The 24,062-nt window shown below is 41.3% G+C and overlaps 1 protein-coding gene across 14 annotated transcripts in view; it reads right to left on the reverse strand.

Moving 5' to 3' along the window:
* Nucleotides 1–24,062, reverse strand: part of LOC122532321 (transcription factor 12) — a 145,284-nt gene that overhangs the window by 29,351 nt on the left and 91,871 nt on the right. The window contains exon 1 of one of the 14 annotated variants that reach the window (XM_043661012.1): nucleotides 9,281–9,754. The exons of the other annotated variants lie outside the window; for them this stretch is intronic. Within the exon in view, the coding sequence (XP_043516947.1) occupies nucleotides 9,281–9,706 (426 nt within the window). The 5' untranslated portion in view covers nucleotides 9,707–9,754. Of the gene's footprint in view, nucleotides 1–9,280; nucleotides 9,755–24,062 lie in introns of those variants that run through there. 14 annotated transcript variants of the gene reach the window in all.

Raw genomic sequence — 24,062 nt, forward strand, 5'->3', positions numbered from 1 at the left:
TCACGAATAATATTCGCGCATTATCGCTTGAATCTCCTCTTTCGAAACAAAGAACTGCTACTCTTTTTCTTTTTTTTTTTTTTNTTTTTATGCAATTACATCTCTCGTTCCGCGTAAAATCTTTCTGTATCTTTAAACGGCGGATGACTAAACAGTTTCAGAGTATATTTCCCTGAGTCTGTAGTCCTGAACAAAGAAGCCGCTCGCATCCACACGTACGATAAACACAAAGAAACGGAAAGGGAAACGGAACAGAAAAGAATCAAAAATAAAAGAAGGGAGGAAAATGGTGAAATTCATCATTTGGGTAATAAACTGCTGATTCTCGTTCGATCGTAGAAAATTTTAAATACGCGAAATTAAATACGTGTAGTTTCTTGTAACATTCCAGTGCGTGAAATGTGAATTTACGACAAATATGAATTTAATAGACAAAATAAAAATAAAAAAATTTGTATAAAAATTCCCAGTTAATTAAAAAAACTGAATTAATCATCAAAACTGCCGTGTTTTTTAAGCGGTCTGCAAATTCTCACGAATTTCCTCAGAAAATTTCGAGCTGTGAAAATATACAAGAGCTTTCTACGACACTCGATGACGCTTTCAACAAAATAAATTAACAAAATAAATACACAAAATTCTACGACAAACTCTCCTACATTTTCAATTCTACCTTGAGAACTGCCATAACTCGCATAAAAATCGGCAGCGTGCCGATGAAACGACGAAGAGGGAGGACGATCGCGAAGGAAGGCGGCACAAGGATCGAAAGCTCCTCGTTTTAATTGGCACCCACTAATTGGTAATTATCAGGCGTACCCACTCGTGGAAACCTGACGTAAGAGGCTTAAGGCCGTTTACACGGGATGGAGGGATCCGGTGGCAACGGTACCCAATACAACCGCCGCAGGGCGTAAGGTGCACGTCGGTTTACAACGTTCGGGAACACACAGCGCAGGTGTGCATATGTAATTCCGAATGGGTGCCTCTCCGGCCTAGCGCAGCGCAGCACGTGAAAAGAGACTAGAGGATCCACCGACGTCTACATTATTTATTAGGCGTACACACCGCGTCGTCGCGTATATAGCGAGAGCCAAGACAAACGGCTGCATAATCAACAATTAGTCGGCTGATACGGCCTACGTGATCGGTTTTTAACGAGCGACTCCGCGTCCCTCCCTCCACCTAGAGGCCACCGTTAACACGCGTCCTCTCGCCTCGCTATCATGTTGTTAAACGGTTATGAAAACGTGGAAGAAAGAAACGAATATTGCGAGAAGATTTAGTTCTTTTTTTTTTTAAGTAACAGTAATTTCCTAATGAGGAAAAAGACGACTGACACTCGCTTGGTAAATTTCATTGCGAGAATGAAACGGCGTTGATTGGCGGAGGTTAGAGGAAAAATTGGATTGTGCGCGTGTGAAATTTCATTTGTGAAAATGACGGTGATTCTCTTGGAATTCTAACGAGAATTCTATTAATTTTTGTCTTCTAACGTTGATTTATAGCGACTCTCTTCACGCGACTGTTAATTTACGACAGGAAATAATTGGACAAATCTTGTGAAAAAGGAATAGATTATATGCGTTACACGAAGTGTAAAATTTCACTAAACGTTGTGTAATGATATTCGACTGTCACGATTGAGAATCACATCGTATCAAAAAAAAAAAAAAAACCTGATAATTCGTAATATAAAAATCTACTAAATATATGTTTGCAATCGAAATTTTATATATTACATTACATTTTAAACTTTTTATATAATGAACAATTTAAAATCCACATTTGGGTGGTCTATGTACCACGTACGCATGTAAATAAAAAAAAAAAAAAAAGAAACCGTAAAAGATGAAATCTAGCCGACACACGCGCAAGTGCTTGAACAGTCCCTGAAAATTGCTATAATTCGGCGTTGTTCTAAATGTAACTTACGCATTCACAGCATCCACGGTTATCGTAACTGTGCGCGTTACACAATGTCCTAGAGCCAGATTACCCAGACCGTGGATTATACTAAACCTATATTACACAGTGGCTAGATGGCCACTGTAGGTATAAGTTACGGTGTGCGTAATGGCCACGCAGAATCGGATTGTCGCGGTGGTAGATTATAAGGTAGCTATCTGGCAACGCGTGGCCCGCGTCAAAATTATAGGAAATCTAGATTGTGCCCCTGTGTCTGATCGGTCAGCGAGATCCTCCTCTGCTTCTCGCAGGAGAAATTCGGTTGCTACAGGTTGAACCATTGTTGAACTATTGCCTAGAGAGCTGTGGAACGGCGCCTAATATCCACGGGGTAGACAGCCGACGCGATATAGCACGCGGCATGGTGGATCCCCTCGTCTACGACGAATCTAGGTTACAATGAGCTTAACTCATGGTAAGCCTAGCGCGCCCGCGGCGAACCAAGTTTCGTTCGGATGCTAAATCAGTGCCCGGCTTGGCACGAAAATACGATTCACCACGCAATTCGTGTTCCGCTCGAATCAATTTCTCGGCAAATCTCCCGGGCGAAATTAAACGGGCGCTTTTCTTTTTTGGTGTCTTTCTTTCTTTTTTTCATTCGTGGCAATGGAAGTAGAAACACGAACGATAGAACGTGTAGACGGAGTCTCGTTGATGGAAAAGTAAGACGATGAAATGGAAGAATGGAAATTCTCTCCGCACTTTTTGCACTAGAAAAAGAAAACGCAGCGAGAAGTGAATCGAGTCATTTTCAATCTACAAGCCTACAAGTCACGATTATATATTTTGGTTCCGTCTGCGACAACGTTGACAAGAATATGTTCGATGCAGTTTACCAAGATTCAAAAATCCCGAAACTCCGAAGGGTATTAAGGACTCCCAAAGCCTAGTAGTAGAACTATCGAAAGTTTCAAGAATTCGAAAACTTCTGAGATACTTTGAAGAGATTTCCAAGACTTTCGAAGTTATCAAGGCTCGTCGAGAGAGTGCAAGATTATCGATACCATCGACGAATTCTACTAAAAAGACACGAGGTAGCTTGATGACCCATCGTTAAAGATTTTAACAGAATAGGTACATCGATAGATACTAAGTAGCAAGAGAAAGAGAGAGAGAGAATTTCTTTCTCGACTCTGCAGTGAGATTGACTCACTGGATGAGAATGCGATTGAGACCCATGTAAAGTCAGCCTCCCGCAAAAGGATCAAATAGACGGGGAATCGAGCGAGTCGCCGCGTTGTCTACGCCAGCTAATACGTACGTACCACGCAACGAGACGTTCGGGATCGAGCGTGATTTCGTCGAAATCACCCGGTAGAATCGACCAAACGCGAGCGTTTTCTCCTCTCTTCCGAGGAGGGTCGAGTCACTCCTCGAGAATGTGATTTAAGTCTGCATAAAAGACGACCGTCCGCGCTGAATTACAAGCGGCGTGCAGTTCCGCTCGCGTCGATATACGATCCGCGGCGAGCAACTTTCCATCCTCTCTTGTCACCGCGCGCGCGGAATACCCAACGATCGCTTATCGCGTTCTCTCTCTCTCTCTCTCTCTCTCTCTCTCTCTCTCTCTCTCTCTCTCTTTCTCTTTTGCTGGCACACCGGACCTCGTCGTCCCTTTTTTTCACCAGTCTCAAAAGGGAGAACTTTTCTCCCCTCCTTTCTTTCTTTTCGTTTCTTTTTCTTCCTTTTTCCTTTTTTTTTTCTCTCTCTCTTTCTCTCTTTTGGCCAAGGAAATAAAGCGATTCCCTTCAGGCTCGAGGCATCCACAAACCTACCCACTTTCCCACCCCTATTTAACTTTTCTTCGGGCGTGTTCCACGAAAATTTATTCCCCGCTGGAACTTCACCGACCGCGAAGAATAAAAAGTTATTCGGCTATTTTCGATCCGATTTCCGCGAGAGCGATATTTGTTTCGTTTCTGCGCGCGATTAATTTCGCTGTGATCTTCGAAGGGCATCGGCGACGATTCCTTCGAAACATTCTACCGCAGTTTGGACCAAAGTGCGTGCGTTCGTTGAACCACGAGTCGTATAATTTTATGATAAAACTTTGAAGCTTGGAAGAGATAAATTTAATGGAAATGAAAATGTTCTCTTCACGCGACGACGAAAGAAAATTTCAAATATTTCTCTTATATTTGAATCCTTTAAATAACACTTTACTGTGTTTTTCTCTGAAGTGAAGGAAAAATCTAATACAAAATAAATAAATGTACTGTAGGGTGGGGGGGGGGGGGACGTAATATCTCATTGCACACTAGAATAGCTCAAAAAGTTGAAATCTACCATAAAAAATTTGCTTCAAATTACATAGGTTAGGCAACGGTGTTGTCGACTGCGTGTACAAAATTATCCACGGATAATATTGATAACTAAAAACATTTCACTTGCATTTCATAAAAACCCTCTTATTACAAAGGTCTGCACAACCTGCGGAACTTCATCCGTATTATTTCACACGAAAAAAAAAAAAAAAAAAAAAAAATGGGAAAAAAGCGCGCAAAGAGATAACAGCCGTTTAACCGAGAATGACAGCGAGGAATGACAGTCGCGGAGGAGAAATCGTCGCGTAGAAATGCAATTTTCGCGACACGCCGGTATCATCGCCTCTGTGCGAACGCCGCGTCGATCGACAGGCTCGCAAGAAGATCATTTTCTGCCATTTCGCGACTACAGCCTACATTTTTACCGAGGGAACGGCGTGTTCTTCTCCGACCTCGAATTCGTGGAAACGACTTCGTAATTGTAACCGCGGCGACGAATCGCCCGAGCTGATTCGCGTGAACGGGATGCCTTTGCCTTCGGGTCTCGATAAAAAAAGAAAAGAAACAAAGGAGAAAAAAGAACCACGTTTCATGCAAATGTAATTCCCGATTCAAGAGACGATTTCGTTTAATGAGGGAATAGTGCTTGTAACTCGAGGAAATGTACGTTCGCCAACGGCGTGAAAAAAAATTCATATCCGAGCGTTACGACGATAATTAACGACTGACAGATCTCTCGCTGACTAACAGCATCTCGCAGTTATGGAGCCCATGGAAACGAAAAAANTTTTTTTGTAACCGCGTCTTATTATTACCGCAATCGGTGCTCGACGATAATTGCGCGACGTTGAAACGCTGCCGCGAGTCAAGATTTTCAAAAGTTGCTTTTACGTGAATCTGCATAATTTGAAAATGTAATTAATGAGATAAATAAATTGGTCTCCTCTGTATCGGCGAGTAATCGGTCGATGATTACCAAGAATTTTATTTTTATTGACATTTCCGCATCGACTTGACATATTTCTCTAGCAAGAAATAATAGTACTCGGCGCCGTTTAACTGATTGCGAGATTCTGCGAGATTGAGTGTTAATAAAATTTCAAATATTCTTTTATCGAGAGAGAAATTAAATTGGAAAAAGTAATGGATATTTAATTCAATATTTTATATTAATACAAATTAATATAAAATAATAAAATATAAATAATATAAAATAATAAAATATAAATAATATAAAGATAAAAGATAAGACAAATTATTATGTAGAAATTAATTCGATGCTATTTTTATACAAATTTGCTTATTTCGAAGTAATTCTGATAGAATATTGTTCCTTCTTGGATTCAAAGAGGCTTGGTCCAAGTTCTTTGAATTTTTAATTTTCAAATTTTTATGCCGAGATATTCTCGCTTATGTTGAAAAATCTTTGACTGAAAGTTAAATAAAAGAAAAAAAATATACATCCATATATAGTAAAAATGCACAAATATATAGTACACTATATTTCATAAATGCAATAATTTATACTATGAAATTAGTTAATCTCTATTGCGCTTACTGTTTCTACTGCGTTCGTCGAGGCATGAAATATCGTCGACGCTCTTCGGAAGCGTCACTCTTCCCGGAACTAATTCGCGATCTCTGGCGTATTTTAACGTTCGAGGAACTGCCGAGAGCAATAAATCCGACCGTATTTTTCGATCCGCGTTACCGTCAACGATTCGCCGGGAAAAATCGAGATCAAGTGGGGAGGGAAGGAGGAACGTGTGCGACGAGGAAAGAAGCTATCTTCGGAGTTGTAAATCTTATTCACGGCGGCGGAATACCCAGCACACGACAGTCGTACTACACAAGAGCATCAAAGGCACTTTAATGATCTCGCCAACTAATTAATATAATTGTCCTCAACCGACGCACGTCCAATTGCCGTTTTTACGGCTTCGCTGCCTCTGTTTATTTATCTCGGGGCGAGCGATACACCTGCACGCGTTAACGACTGTGATTGTCAATTAACTTAACCCTTTAAACAGAAACTGCCGTTAAACTGCAGAATTGAAAGTCAATAAAAGACAAACGGATTTTCGATTCAGTAGAAATTAATATGGGAATGTAGAAATTAACTCTGGTATCATTCTCTGCGTCGAGTTTTTAAGCGTGACGAATCGCCGCGTTTATTGAAAAGAAACGACACGTTCTTTCTTTGATTATCAGCTGAGGACTTTCCAATGGTATCAAGAAAAGAATTTATTAGAAAATTAAAAAATTCGAACAACTGTACTCAATGAAAAAAAAAAAAAAAAAAAAAAAAAAAAAAAAAAAAAAAAGGAACTTCCATGATGAAAATCAAATTGATAAATGGTAAGTTCAATTAATTTCTACACCCACTATATATTAACAACCGTAAAATCAATCAGTCGTTGTACGCGAAATACTCCGCGAAATATCGTTTTTACAAGAAAGAAACACGTGTCGCCTGGATCGATCGCGATCTGTCGTAAATTTCGTTCAAATGTTTCCAGATAAACTTTCTCGGATCGAGCGATAAGTACATACGATGTCGAAAGAGGTGGAGCAACGAAGAAAACCGAGAAAAGAGCGGCACGATGCGTCGAGGAGAATTCCTCGAATTCCAACGAGCGATTTTATTTTTTTCTTTTCTTCTCTCTCTCTTCGCCGGTCGAGAGCGAACGATACGCGACGCGGCTTGCGTTGCTCGCGCGTCTTTCGTATGCAAGTGTGACCGCCGCCTAATACGTGCCACCACGGCACATACTAATTAGCTAGTCGAGCGAAACGCGTCGTGAATACGACTTCACGTGGAGAGACAAACGTTAGATACGAGCCGCGGCACTTGAGGTTAGGTCGAGGCTAAAGCTCCGGAACTGCCAGCCGCTTCCTGCCTCGCCGAAATCCGCTTTGCAATTCTTTCGAAATATATGGAGAACCGTGCAGAAACTCTGTACGCAGACTCTGTCTAATTTTCCAATAAACACTTGGCAGATTCATATTCGTGGTGGAAATTTTATTACACGAGTACGCACACGATCAACTCCGCTCTTTGTCAATATAAATACAAAATAAATAATAGTTAAAATCTAAAATACATAATAAATTGATTCTTAAATATTACTACGGAAAAATATATAGTAATATTTCAGAATATTTTATCAATGTGAATTAAAGAAGTGCATATGTGCATTGTACAAAGTTTCCTTGTTGCTCCAAAAATGTGTGAAACCTGAGAGCAGGTACGCGCACCGAGTGTTAACTTTGTAATTTCACGAGGATTAATGCAGGATTAACACTAGAGCTTATTATGTATTTGTGTATTTTAATGTTATTTATGTATTTTGCGAAAAATCAAATCTTTAAAAAATACACCCTTGTTACGTAGATACAAAATATCTAACAAAAATTATAAATTGGCCATTTTGATAGTTCTTCGGTGTTAATATTCAATTTGCTTTTGTAAGTTCCTTCAGTTCGAAAGGGAACAATACGTTATCAGCAGATTGCTAATAACAGCAGATTATTCAATAAAGTTCTTGCAATCAGCTTTTTTTCTTGAAGTCGAATCTTTGAAAAAATTCACGAGAGAAATTTCGTGTCGCTCGGGGCACACGAACGACCCAGCCTTGCCTCTGGAAGATTAAGATACTCGAGTAATAGAGGATAGGAGGTGGAACGCTCTGCTATATTAAATTTTTCCAGTCATGCGTGTATATGAAACTATGTACATACGTACAACGACCATAACACAACCTGAATCTAGAATATTCGAAGGCTGTGTAGAATGGCGTGACATCATCGAAACCCTTCAGGAACAACGTGTCCCTTCCCTTCCCTTCCCTTCAAGCAACCAAGCTGAACAACACTGAATCTGCCCGCGAATAAACGACGGCAAGTGCGCGCTAAGATTGCACGCGGTATGTGCAATAAAAGGTTGGAGTCCGGTTGGAAGTCACGTACCGAGTACCAAACCGGTCCCTATGCAATCCGCGACTAATCGGCTAGTCTTGTGCCACGCGAGACTTTCCTCCTCCGACGTTCCAACTGTCGTAAAATCATCACATCTACTCGCGGCGAACCACGTAGGAACGCCAGCGCAAAACCTACGATCCGATCTAGTTGGATCGATCGTGATCGCGACCACCTACTATGGGCTGGTAACGAGTCGATCTTCGTCAATCGAATTTCTAGGATTGTCCTAGAATTCTAATAGAAAGACACGCGAGACCGATTTCGCCCGATTCGACACACTGCAGATATTTTAAGAAGGAGTCTAAATAGAAATTTTCTACTTGGAAATCTAAAATTGGAATCTGAATAGAAATATGGAATCTAAATAAAAGTATGCTCTAATTCTCAGAATCTCAAAAATGTCCCAAAAATTCATAAACACCCATGGAAATATTATATAATAATATAATATTATATTATTCTCTTATATTATATAATATTATATAACATAAAATAAAAATATAACATAAATACTCAATTATATGCTTTAGTTCTCAGAGTCTTAAAAATGTCCCAAAAATTCATAAACATCCATGGAAATATTATACAATAATATAATATTATATTATTATTTCATATTATATAATATTATATAACATAAAATAAAAATATGATATAAATACTCAATTATATGCTCTAGTTCCCAGTGTCCCAAAAACTCATAAACATCCATGGAAATATACAATAATATAATATTATATGTTATATTATTTTATATTATATAATATTATATAATATAAAAATATGATATAAATACCCAATTATATGCTCCAATTCTCAGAATCTTAAAAAATGGCAGAATCTTAAAAAATTGATAAACATTCAAGAAACGTTAAATTACAAATATTAAATTGTACGTTCCAACTCTCAGAATCCTAAACGTCCGAAAAATTCAAACATCGACAACAAAGTATCTAGTCGACTTTCGATCCATGGATAAGGCACGAGGAGCAAAAGCAGACTAATCATCGACATCACCGCGGCAATTATTCTCAGGAAAACGGTTCCACCGATCGTGAGACGTTTACCCCGCTCTCCTGTCCGCCATATTGGTTCCAATAGCCTGGGGACGGCACCGACGAGACGTTCGGCTGCAACACACTTCCGGCCAAGTTGTTCGGACTGGACGCTCGAAATCGATCCACGCTCTGCAACTGATTCGGGCTCCGTCGCGGCTGACTGTTGCACGTCAGCGTGGCGCAGCTCGAAGGCAACTGGGAAAGATTACAGCCCGCTTGAACACCGCTCGAGCCGTTGTTCCCCGAACCGGAGAGTCGTCCGGCTCTCATTTGCATCTGCTGCGACTGGACACCGACGATCCGATGTCCGTACTTCGCGGCGTTCTTGCACTGATCCAGCCCGTGGCACCGCTCCAACTCGATGCCAAAGTCGCTCAGTTTAAAGTTCTGCAGATTCATCTTGAAATCGGCGTTGCTCTTGAAACTACGATCCATGATGTCGAGCCACGAGACTCGTAGACACGAAGGATAATTTCAATATTATGATATTAAACCGATACTGAAGAGAAATATTCTTTTTATTCGTCTGATAAAGCTCTGTTGCTCTCGACGACACCTTCCTCGCAGTCGCTAGAATGATTTTGACGTCAATTTAATATCGATAACAGGATGGAATTTCCTTTCTTCCAGTCTCGCACCGGATGTACTTTCTGGTTCTATGGTACCATTAATCACGATCCAGGAAGTGAGGATCGACAGTCGACACAGACTCGAGACTCTAACGAGTGGATCCCCGATAATCCAGTAAAATCGACGCGATTCGTGTTGCTTCTCCGGAAGCTCCCTCGAGCCAGAGAGTATCGCGTCCATGCGTGGCCACATCGGTCATGCCAGAGGAAAATTGCGCAGAATCGCGCGATTTACGAATTCGCATTCGTAGCCTAACGACACGAGGGTAAACAATCTCGCGTAGGAAGAGACGCGTTCAGCGTTCCTCTATAGACAGAGAGAGCGTCTCGATGTTTAATTTAATTTGTCGTCGCACGGAATTGCGATCGTTCGAATCGCTTCTTCTCTTCTCGTTCACTCGGTTAAGCTCGTGCTCGGCCAACGACGATCATTAATCAGCGACGACAGCTTCGCGAAACTCTCTGTTTCTCTCTTTTCCCTCTAATTTGGATTCTTCGAATCGCTGGCGACATTCGTCGAACCGGAGGAACCCGCTCGGAGAGTCGACCCTCCGCGACCGATGGCGACTACTATTTTTGAACAATGCGTTTACACTCGCGTTTCTGCGCACTTTGCCCGCGCGAGACTTTCACGACCGCGTTAACACGCCGCTCCGTTTCTCATAGTTCTCTTCTACAACACGTACACTGGTTGCTCCGTCTTTTCAGTCGGTTCTCATCTTGCTCGTTTCGGTTCACCTCGATGTTGAAGATTTTTTGGAGAAATTTCGATTCCTCGTTCTTCCACCTTTATTAACCTCTTGCGCTGGATCTTTTTGTTCCAAATTGCAGTATTTCCTCAGTCTTAAGTATATTTGAAAATATATTAATTATTGTAAATATATATACGTTTTAAGTATATTTGTAAATTAAATGTAACCCAGGCGAAACAAATGATAAGTTTATTACTTCTCAATAATTCCTATCCAGTGATAACATACCGACGAGTCCAAAAGAAAAAGAAAGCGACGAATTATTGTCTACGGTTCGGTCGTTCGTCCGCGAACCGGTTGCCAGCGCAAGGGGTTTAAACCGAAGAAATTTTCCTTTCGTTCGTCCCTGCTTCGAACTTCAAAAAAACACACGACTGTAAACCTTGTCACTGCTCGTCGTTCGATGCCGATATAAAACCCTTCTCCTTCTCTCAGTCCAGGATGCGATTATCGTCAACAAATTCTCGTCTCGAACTCACGAAGATCCGAGAGGTTCCTCCGGTCCATCGATCGCGTTATTGGGAGAGGATGATCACTTTGAATTCGAAGATTCGAGCGCGCGTAACGGTATTACGTGTCCAAGAGAGTGGAGAGTGATATCGCGGAGTCGCCGAGAGGGCCGAAGCAAACAGAAAACAATTCGCGGAGAGGATTAGAAGGCAAGAGGCGACGGGCAGCTGGTCAGCCAGTAGAGAGACGACTGGTTTTGTTACTCGGCTCATAAGCTACGCGCCACGGGTTACCCCTCCACGGGAACGTGGCTTGTTCCGTGTGCACGTACAGACACGACCCCTCTCTCTCTCTCTTTCTCGCTGTTTTCCTCTCTCTTCTCTCTCTCTCGCGGTTTCTACACTGTGCTTCTCGTCGTCGTCGTCGTCGTCGTCGTCCCGTTTACACGCGTCCGTTGCACCGCTACGCTCGTCCCGCGCCACTTGCAGTTTCTCCAACTTCGTCCAACATCGATAACAGTTTTACGACCACGCTTTTTTTTTTTTTAACGCTGTTCTTTCGAGGAAAATAGTCGCCAAATGGAACTTGGGATCAGATGGATTAACCCTTCTGAGGGATCGGTGTGCTTTTTATATGAAAATATAAGCTCTCTCTCCCCCTATCCTCTCTTTTTTTGGAAATTTATGTATTTTTTTTTCTTTTTTTGTTTTCATTTTCATTATACGGGTTATTAGTGACGAAATCTTACAATTTATTTATAAAAGTTGGAGTGTCTTAGATATTTATGCACGTACTTTACTTTGATGGTTAGAAGTTTGGATACACTTGGCGTTTAGTATTTCGTTGCGCGAACTGTACTTTGATCAGACAAAAATTGTACGATAACTTTATTGATCATGTTAAATAATTTTTTGATTAAGCTGCACTGTGATAAACATTTATGTTCAATCTGCAATGTTGCACGCAGAACGCACGTAATCGAATTTCTGACCGATTCAACTAAGAAGACGATGAAAACTGAATTCCAGCGTCTGTCTGACCATGAAGAAATATTCTACTGAACATATTTGCGCGAGCACGTTTTATAAATCTCCGTCACTAACGTTGTTGATATTAGCATCGCTAAACAGTAGCAACGGGGATTTAAAAAATAATTTGTAGACGGTTCAGTAGAATGTTCGTGGTCAGACCGTTTAGTCTCCTTAATTTCTTACGCTTGTAAGTGTGCTACTTGAGGAAATACGACTGTCTCAAAAGAGAATTATATTGTATAAAAAACATTCTACTAAATCTACGCACAGCTTGCCCGCCCCTCTATCTATACATTTTTCATCTATCTATGTTTTATAAACTTCTATTTCTATCGTTTAACAATGCCAATGGCATCGACGCAAATATTTAAAAAAATGAAAACGTGAGCTTCGACGACAAAGAGAATATTCAACCAAATCTTCGGGCAGCTCGCCTATCTGCGAATCATTTTACAAATCTCTGTCAGCTTTTAGTCACGTCAGTACCAATAACCTAAACAATATAACAACTTGAGACTTAAGAAGAATAAATTTCATCGCGTCTGGCCACCAATGGGAGTATTCCACTTAATCTCCTTCAGTTTAGAAACACTTAGAAAATAGAAGCCTGCGAAATAAACGCCAACGATAATACAAATATATAAATCCAAGAAGAGTAAACGTTGCCATGTCCGACCACAAAGGAACATTTCACTGAATCTTCTATCTGTTTGCTAGAAATTCCATCTAGATGTATAAATTCTTTCATGAGTCTCCATTAGTATCACTTAACGATACTCAGTCAGGAGGATGTTATTTGTTGCCATAAAGCGACAGGATTTCCTAGAACGATCGCGGAAAGAGAAAGAGAGAGAGAAGGAGGGAGAGAGTGGGTGGTCGCGAGCTTAGCCCTGTCGCGGATGAAACGAAAGCAGTTCCGCTCGTTCTGTCAGTTCTTCTTTTCTTTGCCAGCGACGGTGGATCCACACAGAGATGACGCGGCCGATGTTTCGGCGAAGAAGAAAAGAGACTCGCGCACCCACGGAGTGCGAGATTTATTCCGGACCATGTCACTGGGCATCGTCAAAAACAGAAGTGTATATTGATCCATCGTGGCGGGCGTTGTTTGCTGCAAACGGTATCTGCCCTCCGTGGCCGGCATTAATCGCGATATCTTAATCGGCCGGTTTCTTCCCGTTTTTACCAGGGGTCAAGCACCTCGGGCAGAGCTTCGTCTCCAGTTCACGCTCGATGGAAAACCTAAACGAAGATTTCGTCGGTGAATAATTTCGGTGATACAATTTTCCGAATCTGCCGGAGGTCTCGCCTTTCGCATCGTTGAATCTCGAACGAAAGTTCGACAAATGGATCTCGAATCAAGGTTTCGAATTCAGAGACTGTAAATTCTAAATTCTCCAGAACTACTTTTTAACCTCTTGCGCTGGAATCGAGAATTTTTCGTTCCGGAATTAATTTGTATTGATAAATTAATATTATCTGTATTTATTAATATATTTATAATTAATTAATATTCTCTCAGTTTCAAGTATATTTAAGTAAAACGTAATAATAAATTTATTACTTCTCGATAATTTCTATCCGATGATATCATACCGACGAGTTTCGAAAAGAAAGCGACGAATTATTGTAATACGGGCTTGGTCACTCGTTATGGTCCGCAATCAGTTGCCAGCGCAAGTGGTTAACACTAGAGCTACCAAAAATGGTCGAAATGATCCCATAGAAACTTTAGGAATTTGTAATGGCGTATTTTTGCAGACTTTTGAGCGACATTTAAGAAGCTCGTGCTCTTTATTGTATTACAAACTTTTTCCTATCTCTTGCATTTTGATTTCTTCTCTGTTACGAATTTTATAATTTAATCGCCGTCTGGATCTTTACATCGCAAAATTGCGAACACGACGAAAAAATTAACAGACAAATCTCATCCTCGTCAAATTCAGAATAGAATAGAAAATATCTGTTACATCTGAATTATATTAAAATATCTATAATATAGAAAATCGTTCAGTCGATGAAACTCGCCAGATTTCAAATGCATCGATCGGCGAAGGAAACAATTCGATTAACGAACGGTGCGCGTGTCGGATCTTCGACGAAACGGAGAGAGATAATGGTCGGAGGATCGGATCCAAGAGACACGACGTACTCACTCTCGCGTACTCGCTCTCCGGTTGGAAAGTTCTCGCGTGCATCGGCCGCGTCTCTCTCGTTGCAGCGGCAGAACGCGCGCAGTGCTACAGAAATAGTTCATCGACGGCGTGGAGGGACCCGCGAGGGAGTCCACGGGGAGAGAGAGAGAGAGAGAGAGAGAGAGAGAGAGAGAGAGAGAGAGAAACAGAGAAGTGTGAGCGAGACAGTGAATGCGAGCCGGGAGTTACGAGTTACCGGCGGAAAACGGTGGATTATGTGTGTTTAACCCCCCACTTTCGAAAGGCAACGGTTATGTTTGAGCACGAAAAGTAAACTTCGACTTCGTGGCGACGTGAGGCGCTTTGTGAGGATTAGGAAGGAGGCCGCCACAGGGTGAATCGGCTCTTTTGTGCGGCCCGCCCCGACTTCCGCGCGCGTCCGATCGATTCTCCCGAGACGCGAAAAACCACCGTCTTATTTCCCGCTGTTTCTTCTTCCCGCAACAACGAAACAAAGGATACCTAATGGCCAAGCGCAACTGGTTTTTGGCTCGTAGTACGTATTTGGTTTTTTTGTTTTTTAATTTCGAGTATCACATTTGCGTTGCAAACGAGAGATATATTTGCATTCGTTGCTCGTTGCGATATTTACACGAGTAAACGAAGCGGAATTAAATTTCATTTCTCGAAAGGTACAAAAATTTCCAATTACGAAACAAACGTAGTGCCACACTTTCGAGATTTTAAAAGCGGGAGTATAATACGAGTCGAGTAGAAAATGTACCTCGTTCTAAAGAAAAGAATGCAAATTTAAATGAATGCAAAGGACAAGAAAGATCAGACATTTTACGGTCAGAAAATTATTGACGTTTCCAAATATTAGCACGATTGATAAATTTAGAAACTCACTCTCTGATAGCACGAGCGTTCGATAAATTTACTTGTTACACTCCCCGTTCGTTTATTCCAACATTCTGACGGAGATTGTAGTTTACGTAGAAATTTATCAGAGTCTCGTGAGAAAATAAAAAAGGGAAATATGAGCCTGCATTACCACCCCCGCGGCGTCGAGAGCGTGTCACGGCTTCCGGGGGAAGGTAATCCCGAGGAAAAACTGGCCTGGCCGACGTGCAACAGGTAGGAAAGCGAATGCACAGGCCAGTGCAAGTCCAAGCAACCTGTCAAATATCGGCGAAACGAAGGAGGCCGTTCAGTTTCGCCCGACAGCCAGAAATATCGACGTTCGTCAAACCTCGACGTGATCTAAATTATCGTTTTACTTTTATTTTCTTTTCAGCCTCACGGAAAATTTTATCGTCAAATTTTTGAAGTTTCCCCTTCTTCTTTTTTTCTTTTTATCATTTAGTAGGAAAGCAACAACTGCGAGTTGAAACAACTGTGTAAACTGTGAATTCGAGGATTCTTATTATCTCTAGCGAATTTAAAACAGCAAACCGATGTGATTATCATCAATGAATTGTACAATTTTGTTATATTATTTTTTCTCTTAATTTTTCCAAGTAAGTCTCTGCCACAATTCCATAATTTCCTCTATGTCAGAAAATGTCCCCTCCTCTGAACACGAGTAGACAAACAAACCGGGAAAGGGTAAAAGAATTATTCCGATCCGTGTTTGCGCAAAGTCAAACGACAGCGAGCGAGAAGGGGAATATATCGGCATGCGTAATCGAGCAACAAACGCGCTCCAGAATCGGCTGGCGCGGTTGCTCAACGAAAACTAGTATCGTACCACGGTCCGCGAGGTGCCCAATCGTACACCTTCACCTAGATATCCGTCGACGTTTGCTCGCGACAACCCTTTCGAATCGCAGCGCGCGCTCGTGTTACGCCGTGCCACGAGCCAACTCGCTGTATATAACTCGTTCGTGCTATAAAAGTCTTTATTCCCTTAAAAAAAAAAAAGCCTAGAAAATTCTTCTAAACTGAAAATTCTAAATTTTCTTCCAAGTTTCTAAATTGAAGTTCAACTTACATTTTGTTAGTTTGATATTTCAGTCGTCTGGTAATTCTGCGAGAAGGAAATTCGCAACGAGGTTCAAGAGGTCACGAAAATTAGTGTATGTTTTCTTCGCCTTTATCTTTACGAAATGAACTTGACTTGGTACTTACTTTCGATCTAATTTTTTTCAGAAAAGAAAAAGAGAGGGAAAAAATGGTGAGAAATTCGGGCCGAGCCAAAGGTCAACCTTCCGGGGCGAAATTTTTCGCAGTCGGTTCACGAATCGAGGGAGGAGAGATAGATGTCCGAGACGATCTCCGGACAGGTTCGATTCGCTTGAGTGAAATATCGTTGTCGAGACGAAACGAGAAAACGATAAAACGCCCTCGAGAGTATTCGAGGTGCAGAGAACGAAGAGAGAGAGAGAGAGAGAGACGAAAAGACGAAGAACGACACACACGCGAGAAAGCTCGCGGAGGAAACGGAGGACGAAGAAGGGCGTGTTCGAGGCCTGATGCTTTCTACCGGTATTGTACCGGTTTTAAAGGACTCTAGCCAGCGGCAGAAGAGAAACGAGAAAGAGAGAGAGAGAGAGATACCGAACGGATATATACAGAGCGGTGTATAGTGCATGAGCGAGCGTGTGCAGGTACGATTCGCGTACCTGAGAGGTGCACGACAAGGACTGAGCCCTCTCTCTCTTTAGAGAGAGAGAGAGAGAGAGAGAAAGGTGATCGTCTCGGTACGCGACTCGGCAAATAGACGATAGAGAAGGAAAATGAACGGAGAAGGCGAGAAGGACGGTCGTGGCGAGAAGAGAGGCGGACTAGCCAGTGAAGAGTTAAACTGGCCAGACTGCCTGCCGCCGTCGACAACGTAACACCGTTCTTCAACCAGCGACAGATCTCGGGAGGGGACGTAACTGCTCTCGGAGAGAGCAATCCGAGAAACTGCCGAGAGTCACCGCGGTGAAATAATATTTCGTTAGTTAATACCGGTGGCTACGAAAACTACTCGTGCGTATCCTCTTTGCGTACTCTCTTCACCTCATCTTTATTGCAAGAAATTTTTGTAGCTGAACGACGGTTGAACAAAAAGAGAAAGAAATATTTATCGTTGAAAATTTTGTCAGTTATTTGTTACGCTGTAATAAGCTGTAATTTAAGTATAATAAATATTTAAAAATATATATATAAATAAATAATAAATATATAAAAATATATAACTATATATAAATATTTATCGTTGGAAATTTTGCCAGTTATTTGTTACGCTGTAATAAGTTGTAATTGAAGTATAATAAATATTTAAAAATATATATATATATAAATAATAAATATATAAAAATGTATATATAAATAAATAATAAATAAATATATAAAAATGTAAAACTATATATAAATATTTATCGTTGAAAATGTTGTCAATTATTTGTTTTTAATTCGACTCAATTATACGATTCAAGCGTCTAATTTATGCAAAATTATGTCCTATCTGTTTTGTTGAACATATATTTCTTACGATATTACAAATTTATACGAGCCACTTGTACGCTTGTACGACAAGAGGAGTTAAACTGAAGACGAGGTAGTATATACGACGACTAACGAACATTGGCTAATATCTGAAAGAATCTTGGCAACAACGAGGTGCTCCTCGTACGAAGAAACAACGGGGGATCAGTAACGGGACATTCTCCTTTTGTTCAGCCGGCGAAAGAATTAATCAACGAAGAGTAAATTGGCCCAGACTGCCTGTCGCCTTTGGGAACGGTGGTTATACGTGCCAATAAAACTGGCCAGAGGAACGGTGCTGGCGTGAGCACCTTTTCTGACCTTATTCCACCAAATTAGAAATCCATTGCCCACGGATGAAAGAAACTGATGTCATTGAGAGTTTGAAAATTCATTGCCCTCCGAATTCAAACGGAAGCTCAAACGATGTCGTGAATCTTATTCGTCTTGGGTCACTCTGTTCCAATTTATTTAAGTTTGATTCAAATAAATTACGACGAAGACTCTGACCGACGACTTATAAAAAAAAAAAAATAATATCGTGTATTATGAGCACATGGATTTTTATACTTTTGCAGGAATCACGATCCTCGCGAATTATTCCATTCGTTTTTGACATTTTCTACTAAACGTGCCAACGATCAATTAACTAAAATTATTTTACACAAAGTTCAGGACTAAAGGTTAAATGATTCGAATATACAACAAATTTGATTATTCCATACAAAATTCAAAAGCAAATTCTAGATGACTCAAAATTGAACTGTTACACATCGAAAGTATCACATTCGAAGGTAATTATTCCAATTATTCTAAACATTCGAAATAATGCTACCAGATGATTCTATATAAATTTGATCATTCTATACAGAATTCGAGAGTGAATTCTAGATGATTCGAATCTAAACTACGTACACACCGTAAGACAGCGTAACGTTCAGTGGCTGTTTAAAGGTACTCTCGCTTTCTACATCGTTTGTCAGAGCCACCCACGCGTCAAGCTTTAATTGCCACAGCCCGATCCTTTGTAACTCGATTTTTGGCTTCGTACACCGTCGCCGACATGCCGACACGCAGAAAAATAGCACGTGGTCGGTTCAACGATCTCGCTAAAATTCGGCCCTGGCCAGCGTGAAACGACCCTGAAAATTTACCGATATCGCGCGACACTGTGTCCGGAAGAGCAGATTCCTTCGACAGATAAAATTGGCTCGTACAATTAGAAGGCGTTCCTTTCTAACAGTCGGTCCCTGTACCGTTAACCCACGGCCGATTCGACGATCGCTATAGCTTGCTGATTCTTAAATGACCGAATAATCGGTCGAGCGATCGATGATCCGGTGACTTTAAAAATCGAGGTCTTACTGTCGTCTAAATCACGAACAAGATAAATGGATTTTTCACTTTTTAATATATTATTAAAAGATTCAAGCTTCTGATCAAAAAAACTGTCTCCGACTTCGACAGTTCTTTAATACTTTATCCAGATAATCACCTTCAACTAAAACTTGTATTATTATCGAAAGAAAGGCTCTAAACAAAATTCATTGAATTTCGAATTTATATACATTTGTCGGAAATTTAAAGATATAAAGATACTCGGAATGCACTATGCTGTACAACATATCGAAAGTAGGTATTTAAACTCTTGCGCCTTTATCCCAAATTGCAACATTTTCTCAGTTTCAAGTATATTTGAACGTAATCCAGACAAAATAAATGATAAGTTTATTACTTTTTAATAATTTCTATCTAGTGGTATACCGACGAAGTTCAAAGGAAAAAGAAAGTCACTCGTTATGGTCCGCGAACCAGTTGCCAGCGCAAGGGGTTAATAACGCAATCCTAGGTGTCGTTATCGTATCAAAAATATTTACCAGATGAAACAATCCAAAATTTGCATAATGAACTATCCATAATGTAGTCCGATAATCGCTAATATTAATTCTCTCGTAAAGCTCTTCACATCTGACAGTAGAAAGGCAAGAAATTTTAACAAAACAGCACACGTATTCTACTACAACCATGCCGATACACGTTCGTTTCTCTCTAATTTCTAGTTTCTCGACTGCCGAAAAGCGACCGAGCAAAGACCGAAAGGAATTTAGATCAAAAAGGGGGATGGGCTGGCCGGTGCTCGTTTCCTGCGTCGCGGGAGCCAACCATATAAATACCGTATCGGCGCGCGACTATAAAAGTCCTACTTATACTACGTACGTAGAAGCAGTGCCGCCGACACCGATGCGCGTAACGCGCAACTCGCTCGTGAACACGACGATTTCTAACGACGAGATTTACAGATCGTTTCACGAGGCGCGGTCAAAGATTAATGATCCAGTTAGGTAAACACATAAAATCGCGTGCATATTACAAACGGCAGCTGAACAAAGAAACACGGCACGAACGTACACGAATGACAAACATTTCCGCGGGGAACGTGGAAAATATCGGGGTGAATAGGCCGGCCCGAAGTATAGGCGCGGTGCTAGAAAGTTGAATGAATTAAGCACGCCTGTTTATGATTGTTAGTGGCTGCCCACGTGCTTTCCGTTCGCGTTCACTCCGCGTGTTTTCTCTGGTTCTCGCCATATTCAACGTACCTTTTCCTTTCCTTGTCTCGTTCCTATATAATTTTCTCTCTCTCTCTCTCTCTCTCTCTTTTTCTGACGATTTTGCTAGCTTGGCGCGATATGAAACGTCGATCTCTCGGATGAAAATTTACTATTGTGTACTTTCGAGGTTAAACTCAATCGAGAGAATCTTCATTCGAGCGATTTTAAAATTCGTCGAGGATCGAGGACCGATTCGAGATTTCTTGAAATTTGATAAAATTGTAGAATCTAACAGGAAAGCATTTCACTTGCCATTATGTCGACTTGCAATATTGTAAAATTAAATCTAACATTGAGATTACGAATTAATATATATTGACATAATAACTATTATAAATTTATTATAATATTTTATTATTTATTATAATATTTATTATTGTATCAATTCGTAATCCCAATATTAGAATTTTGATGAAATAAATTGATCGATAGAGAATTAATTAATCTGTGTACAAAAACACGTATACGCATTCTACGTATTTTTCTATCATTCAATTTCTCATAGATACATAACAATCTGCAATCTATTTCCTAGAAATTTTCCCGACGCGATTCAAAGTCAATTTTGCTGTTAACGGCGATAAAGACAAAGATACAGCTTAATAGTTTCGTCAAATTCCAAGTGAATTCGAGCAAACGACGTTTCATATGCATCCTGATTCCTCTCTGTTCGCCGTTCGAACAAAGGAACTCGAGAGCCAGAGCTTCCCGCGGGCCTGCATCTCGATCACTCACCTGAAACAAAATAAAGGAATTTTAATTAGCAACGACGTAGCACGCTGGGGGAAAAAAGACATCGATTGCACGTACGACGAGCTAATTACGCGCGGCAACGTTCAAGGTAACCGGAAGTAACGGGCAAACAATTTTCGCAGAGTCCTCGAGCGCTCGTTATTTAGCGCTCCCTTGAAAATCGCGATGGCGGATTCTTTCAAAGAATCGAGAGAGAGAAAGAGAGAGAGAGAAATCGACACGTGGAGAAAGAGAAGTAAAAGAAATCATCGTCATCCGTTGATCCGACGCTACCAAGGACGCGAGATTACTACACGATCGGATAAATCAAACTACCAGTCATTCGTTCGACGACGGTTACTTCATCACTAAGAATGAATCAGTGTTACCTTTTTTTTCTTCTCTTTTTGTTATTGCATACTCGATGGATTTTTGAAAGTTTTTAATATTCAGTAGTTTAGTTGTTATTATTACAACATAATTTTTCTGCGACACTTTAAAGCAAGTGTCTGCTTTAGAATCGAAACGAATTTTATCAAAAAATTTATTCGTTCGATTTAAAACTTGAGTATTAAAAGTGTCAAACTTTAACTAAAAATAAATATCCTAAAGTGAGTGCTGATTTTCACAGATGTAACATACATCTCGGAATGAAACGTTGCTACGATAATTCCCCCCCATACGTGCGCGTACGTTCCAACGTCGTATCAATTTCACGCAAATAACAAATACCAAGTAACAAAATGGCACTTGCAGATAACAGAAGCTCAAATGCCCATCCATCTGAAACCGAGTATTGACTCGTTGGCACAAACTCGAGACACGGCTAAATCAGCTTCTAATACGATTCCAATGTCCCGAACACGTTCGTTCCGCCTCTGGACTTTGTGTCTGACCAGGTACGCTCCCTTTCCACTGCGCCCACCGGATTCTCCCACCGCCGCGCGCGACCGCGGTTAATATCTGCACGCATCGATCTGACTTCCTCTCCGAGGGACCCGAGGACGTGTTAATCGCTACGAAAGAGACAGAGAGAGAAAGAGAGAGAGAGAGAGAGAGAGAACAAAAACCACCCTCTCGTCCAAAGAGGAAGTTATCCACCCCTGACGTTTCGTAACGAAACACACTGTGCAACACATGTTCAACGTAGAAAAGCACGTTCGCGGAACGCTTCCGCGATTCTCGGACGCACACACAGTCCCCCCCGGCCGGAAGTCCCCACGCATCGGGTGACGCGACAACATTGATAACGAAAGAAAGAAAGAAAAGAAAAGAATAGAATAGAAGAGGGGAAGGGGGTCGACGGTGGCGATAACGAAGAGAACGCCGATTCGACGATACTCGCAGAGCCGGACATTTAACGATGGCGATTTAACTGTCGCAGCGTGGCGCGCGTACAATTGTATCCCTCTCTATGCGCCGACCTGTACAATAATAATTATGGCCCTGGCTACGATTGTTTATGGAGGCGGCAGTTAAATTACCGCCGGTTGACGTTACACGGGCATTTCGGTGGCTGCTTTCCCTCGTCGCGTTGTAATTGTTATTTAACAGTGGTTTGTACCATCATCGTCGAGAACAATAAATTTCCAGAGGATGGAAGAGGGAGGAAGGGGGGGGGGGAGAGAGGCAGAGAGCAAAAGAGAGAGAATGAAGATTAACCATTACGCGATGCACGTTTTCATCAAAGGCTCGTTAAACTGCAATTAAAACCACGGCCACTTCGCCGCTTTTCCAAATGCCTGCACGACCCAACCAACCCCCTATCAATCGACGCATTCTCTCTTTCTCTCGTCAAGCGAACCACCACCAACCCTGTGCCCCTCCGCCATCGTGTAAACCAGCTTTTTCCCACGACCGGGTTTTGCTTTTCCTCGGCGGTGATTTTTTTCCTCGAGGATCCGTTCGGGGGAGTCGCGGCGAATTTTCCAGCGGAAATTGGAACGATTTTAATCGGCGGGAGGAGTCGTGTGGCGTTGGCTTCCCGTGAAATTTCGCGGTGCAGTTATACGACACTCTTGCTGACGGTTGACGTCATACTTCGCGAGCCCAGCACACCTCTTCGACACGTGAGTTTTTTCTTTTTTTTTTTTTTTTTCTTCCGCGCGTCGTACGCCCAAGTACCGATTCCCTGCGTGGGAAGAACGATAGCGCGCGTTGCCACTATCCCCGCTGGGAAGACCCACTCGAAAGTTATGCCTCCGCTCGTACGTGTCCTCCGTGCTGGCTACGTAAATTACAGAATCGCATTGGAAAGTTGCCCGTCGCGCTAGGACTCTTTTTTTTTTTTTTTTTTAATGAAGTAACGAGAAAATATTTCGTTCAATTCGAGAAACTGTAGCTGCTGTTAATTAGATTTGTAATTACGATATCCATATTTTCCTAAAAATTTTTGCGAGAAAAATTCATCTCATCAAAAGCAAGTGCTTTACCTTTTGAACGAAAAATTTTTTGATTTTTAAATGTAAATATAAATAATTCGGTGCGAAAAGAAGTAATTGCGAAAAGAAGTAGTCGTTATTTCTTGATAAATTTTCAAGCGAGAATGTGCAATTGCGGTTTTTGGAACTTGAAGAAAAGATAATTATTAAAAAAACACACACGGTGAAGGAACGTTTAATTTATCATTTTATCACGGACGTTCTACTATATTTCGATTGACGAACCTCGGACGAACGATCGATTCGTTAAAATAATCGGAATTTTTGCGCGGAAGGTGTTCAGCGCGACACACGACATGCAAACAATCCTTGACAACCATGTCACTTGACACCGCGTCAAGTGTTTAATGAGAACGCACGGTCATCAGCCAACTATCTCCCGTCTATCGAGTTACGTGAGTCACGGGCTTGCAATCTGAAATAACGTTGCACGAAAAATTCGTCGAACGCCGAGATCTCCGAAAAATCACTCCGCCACTAATTGTTCACGCGAGTCGCGTGTAATTTTCACAATTCCGTTTCGAGTTCCTCGTTCGTG

This window comes from Frieseomelitta varia, unplaced genomic scaffold, assembly GCF_011392965.1.
Source record: "Frieseomelitta varia isolate USP_RPSP 00005682 unplaced genomic scaffold, Fvar_1.2 scaffold_447, whole genome shotgun sequence".
Lineage (NCBI taxonomy): Eukaryota > Metazoa > Arthropoda > Insecta > Hymenoptera > Apidae > Frieseomelitta > Frieseomelitta varia.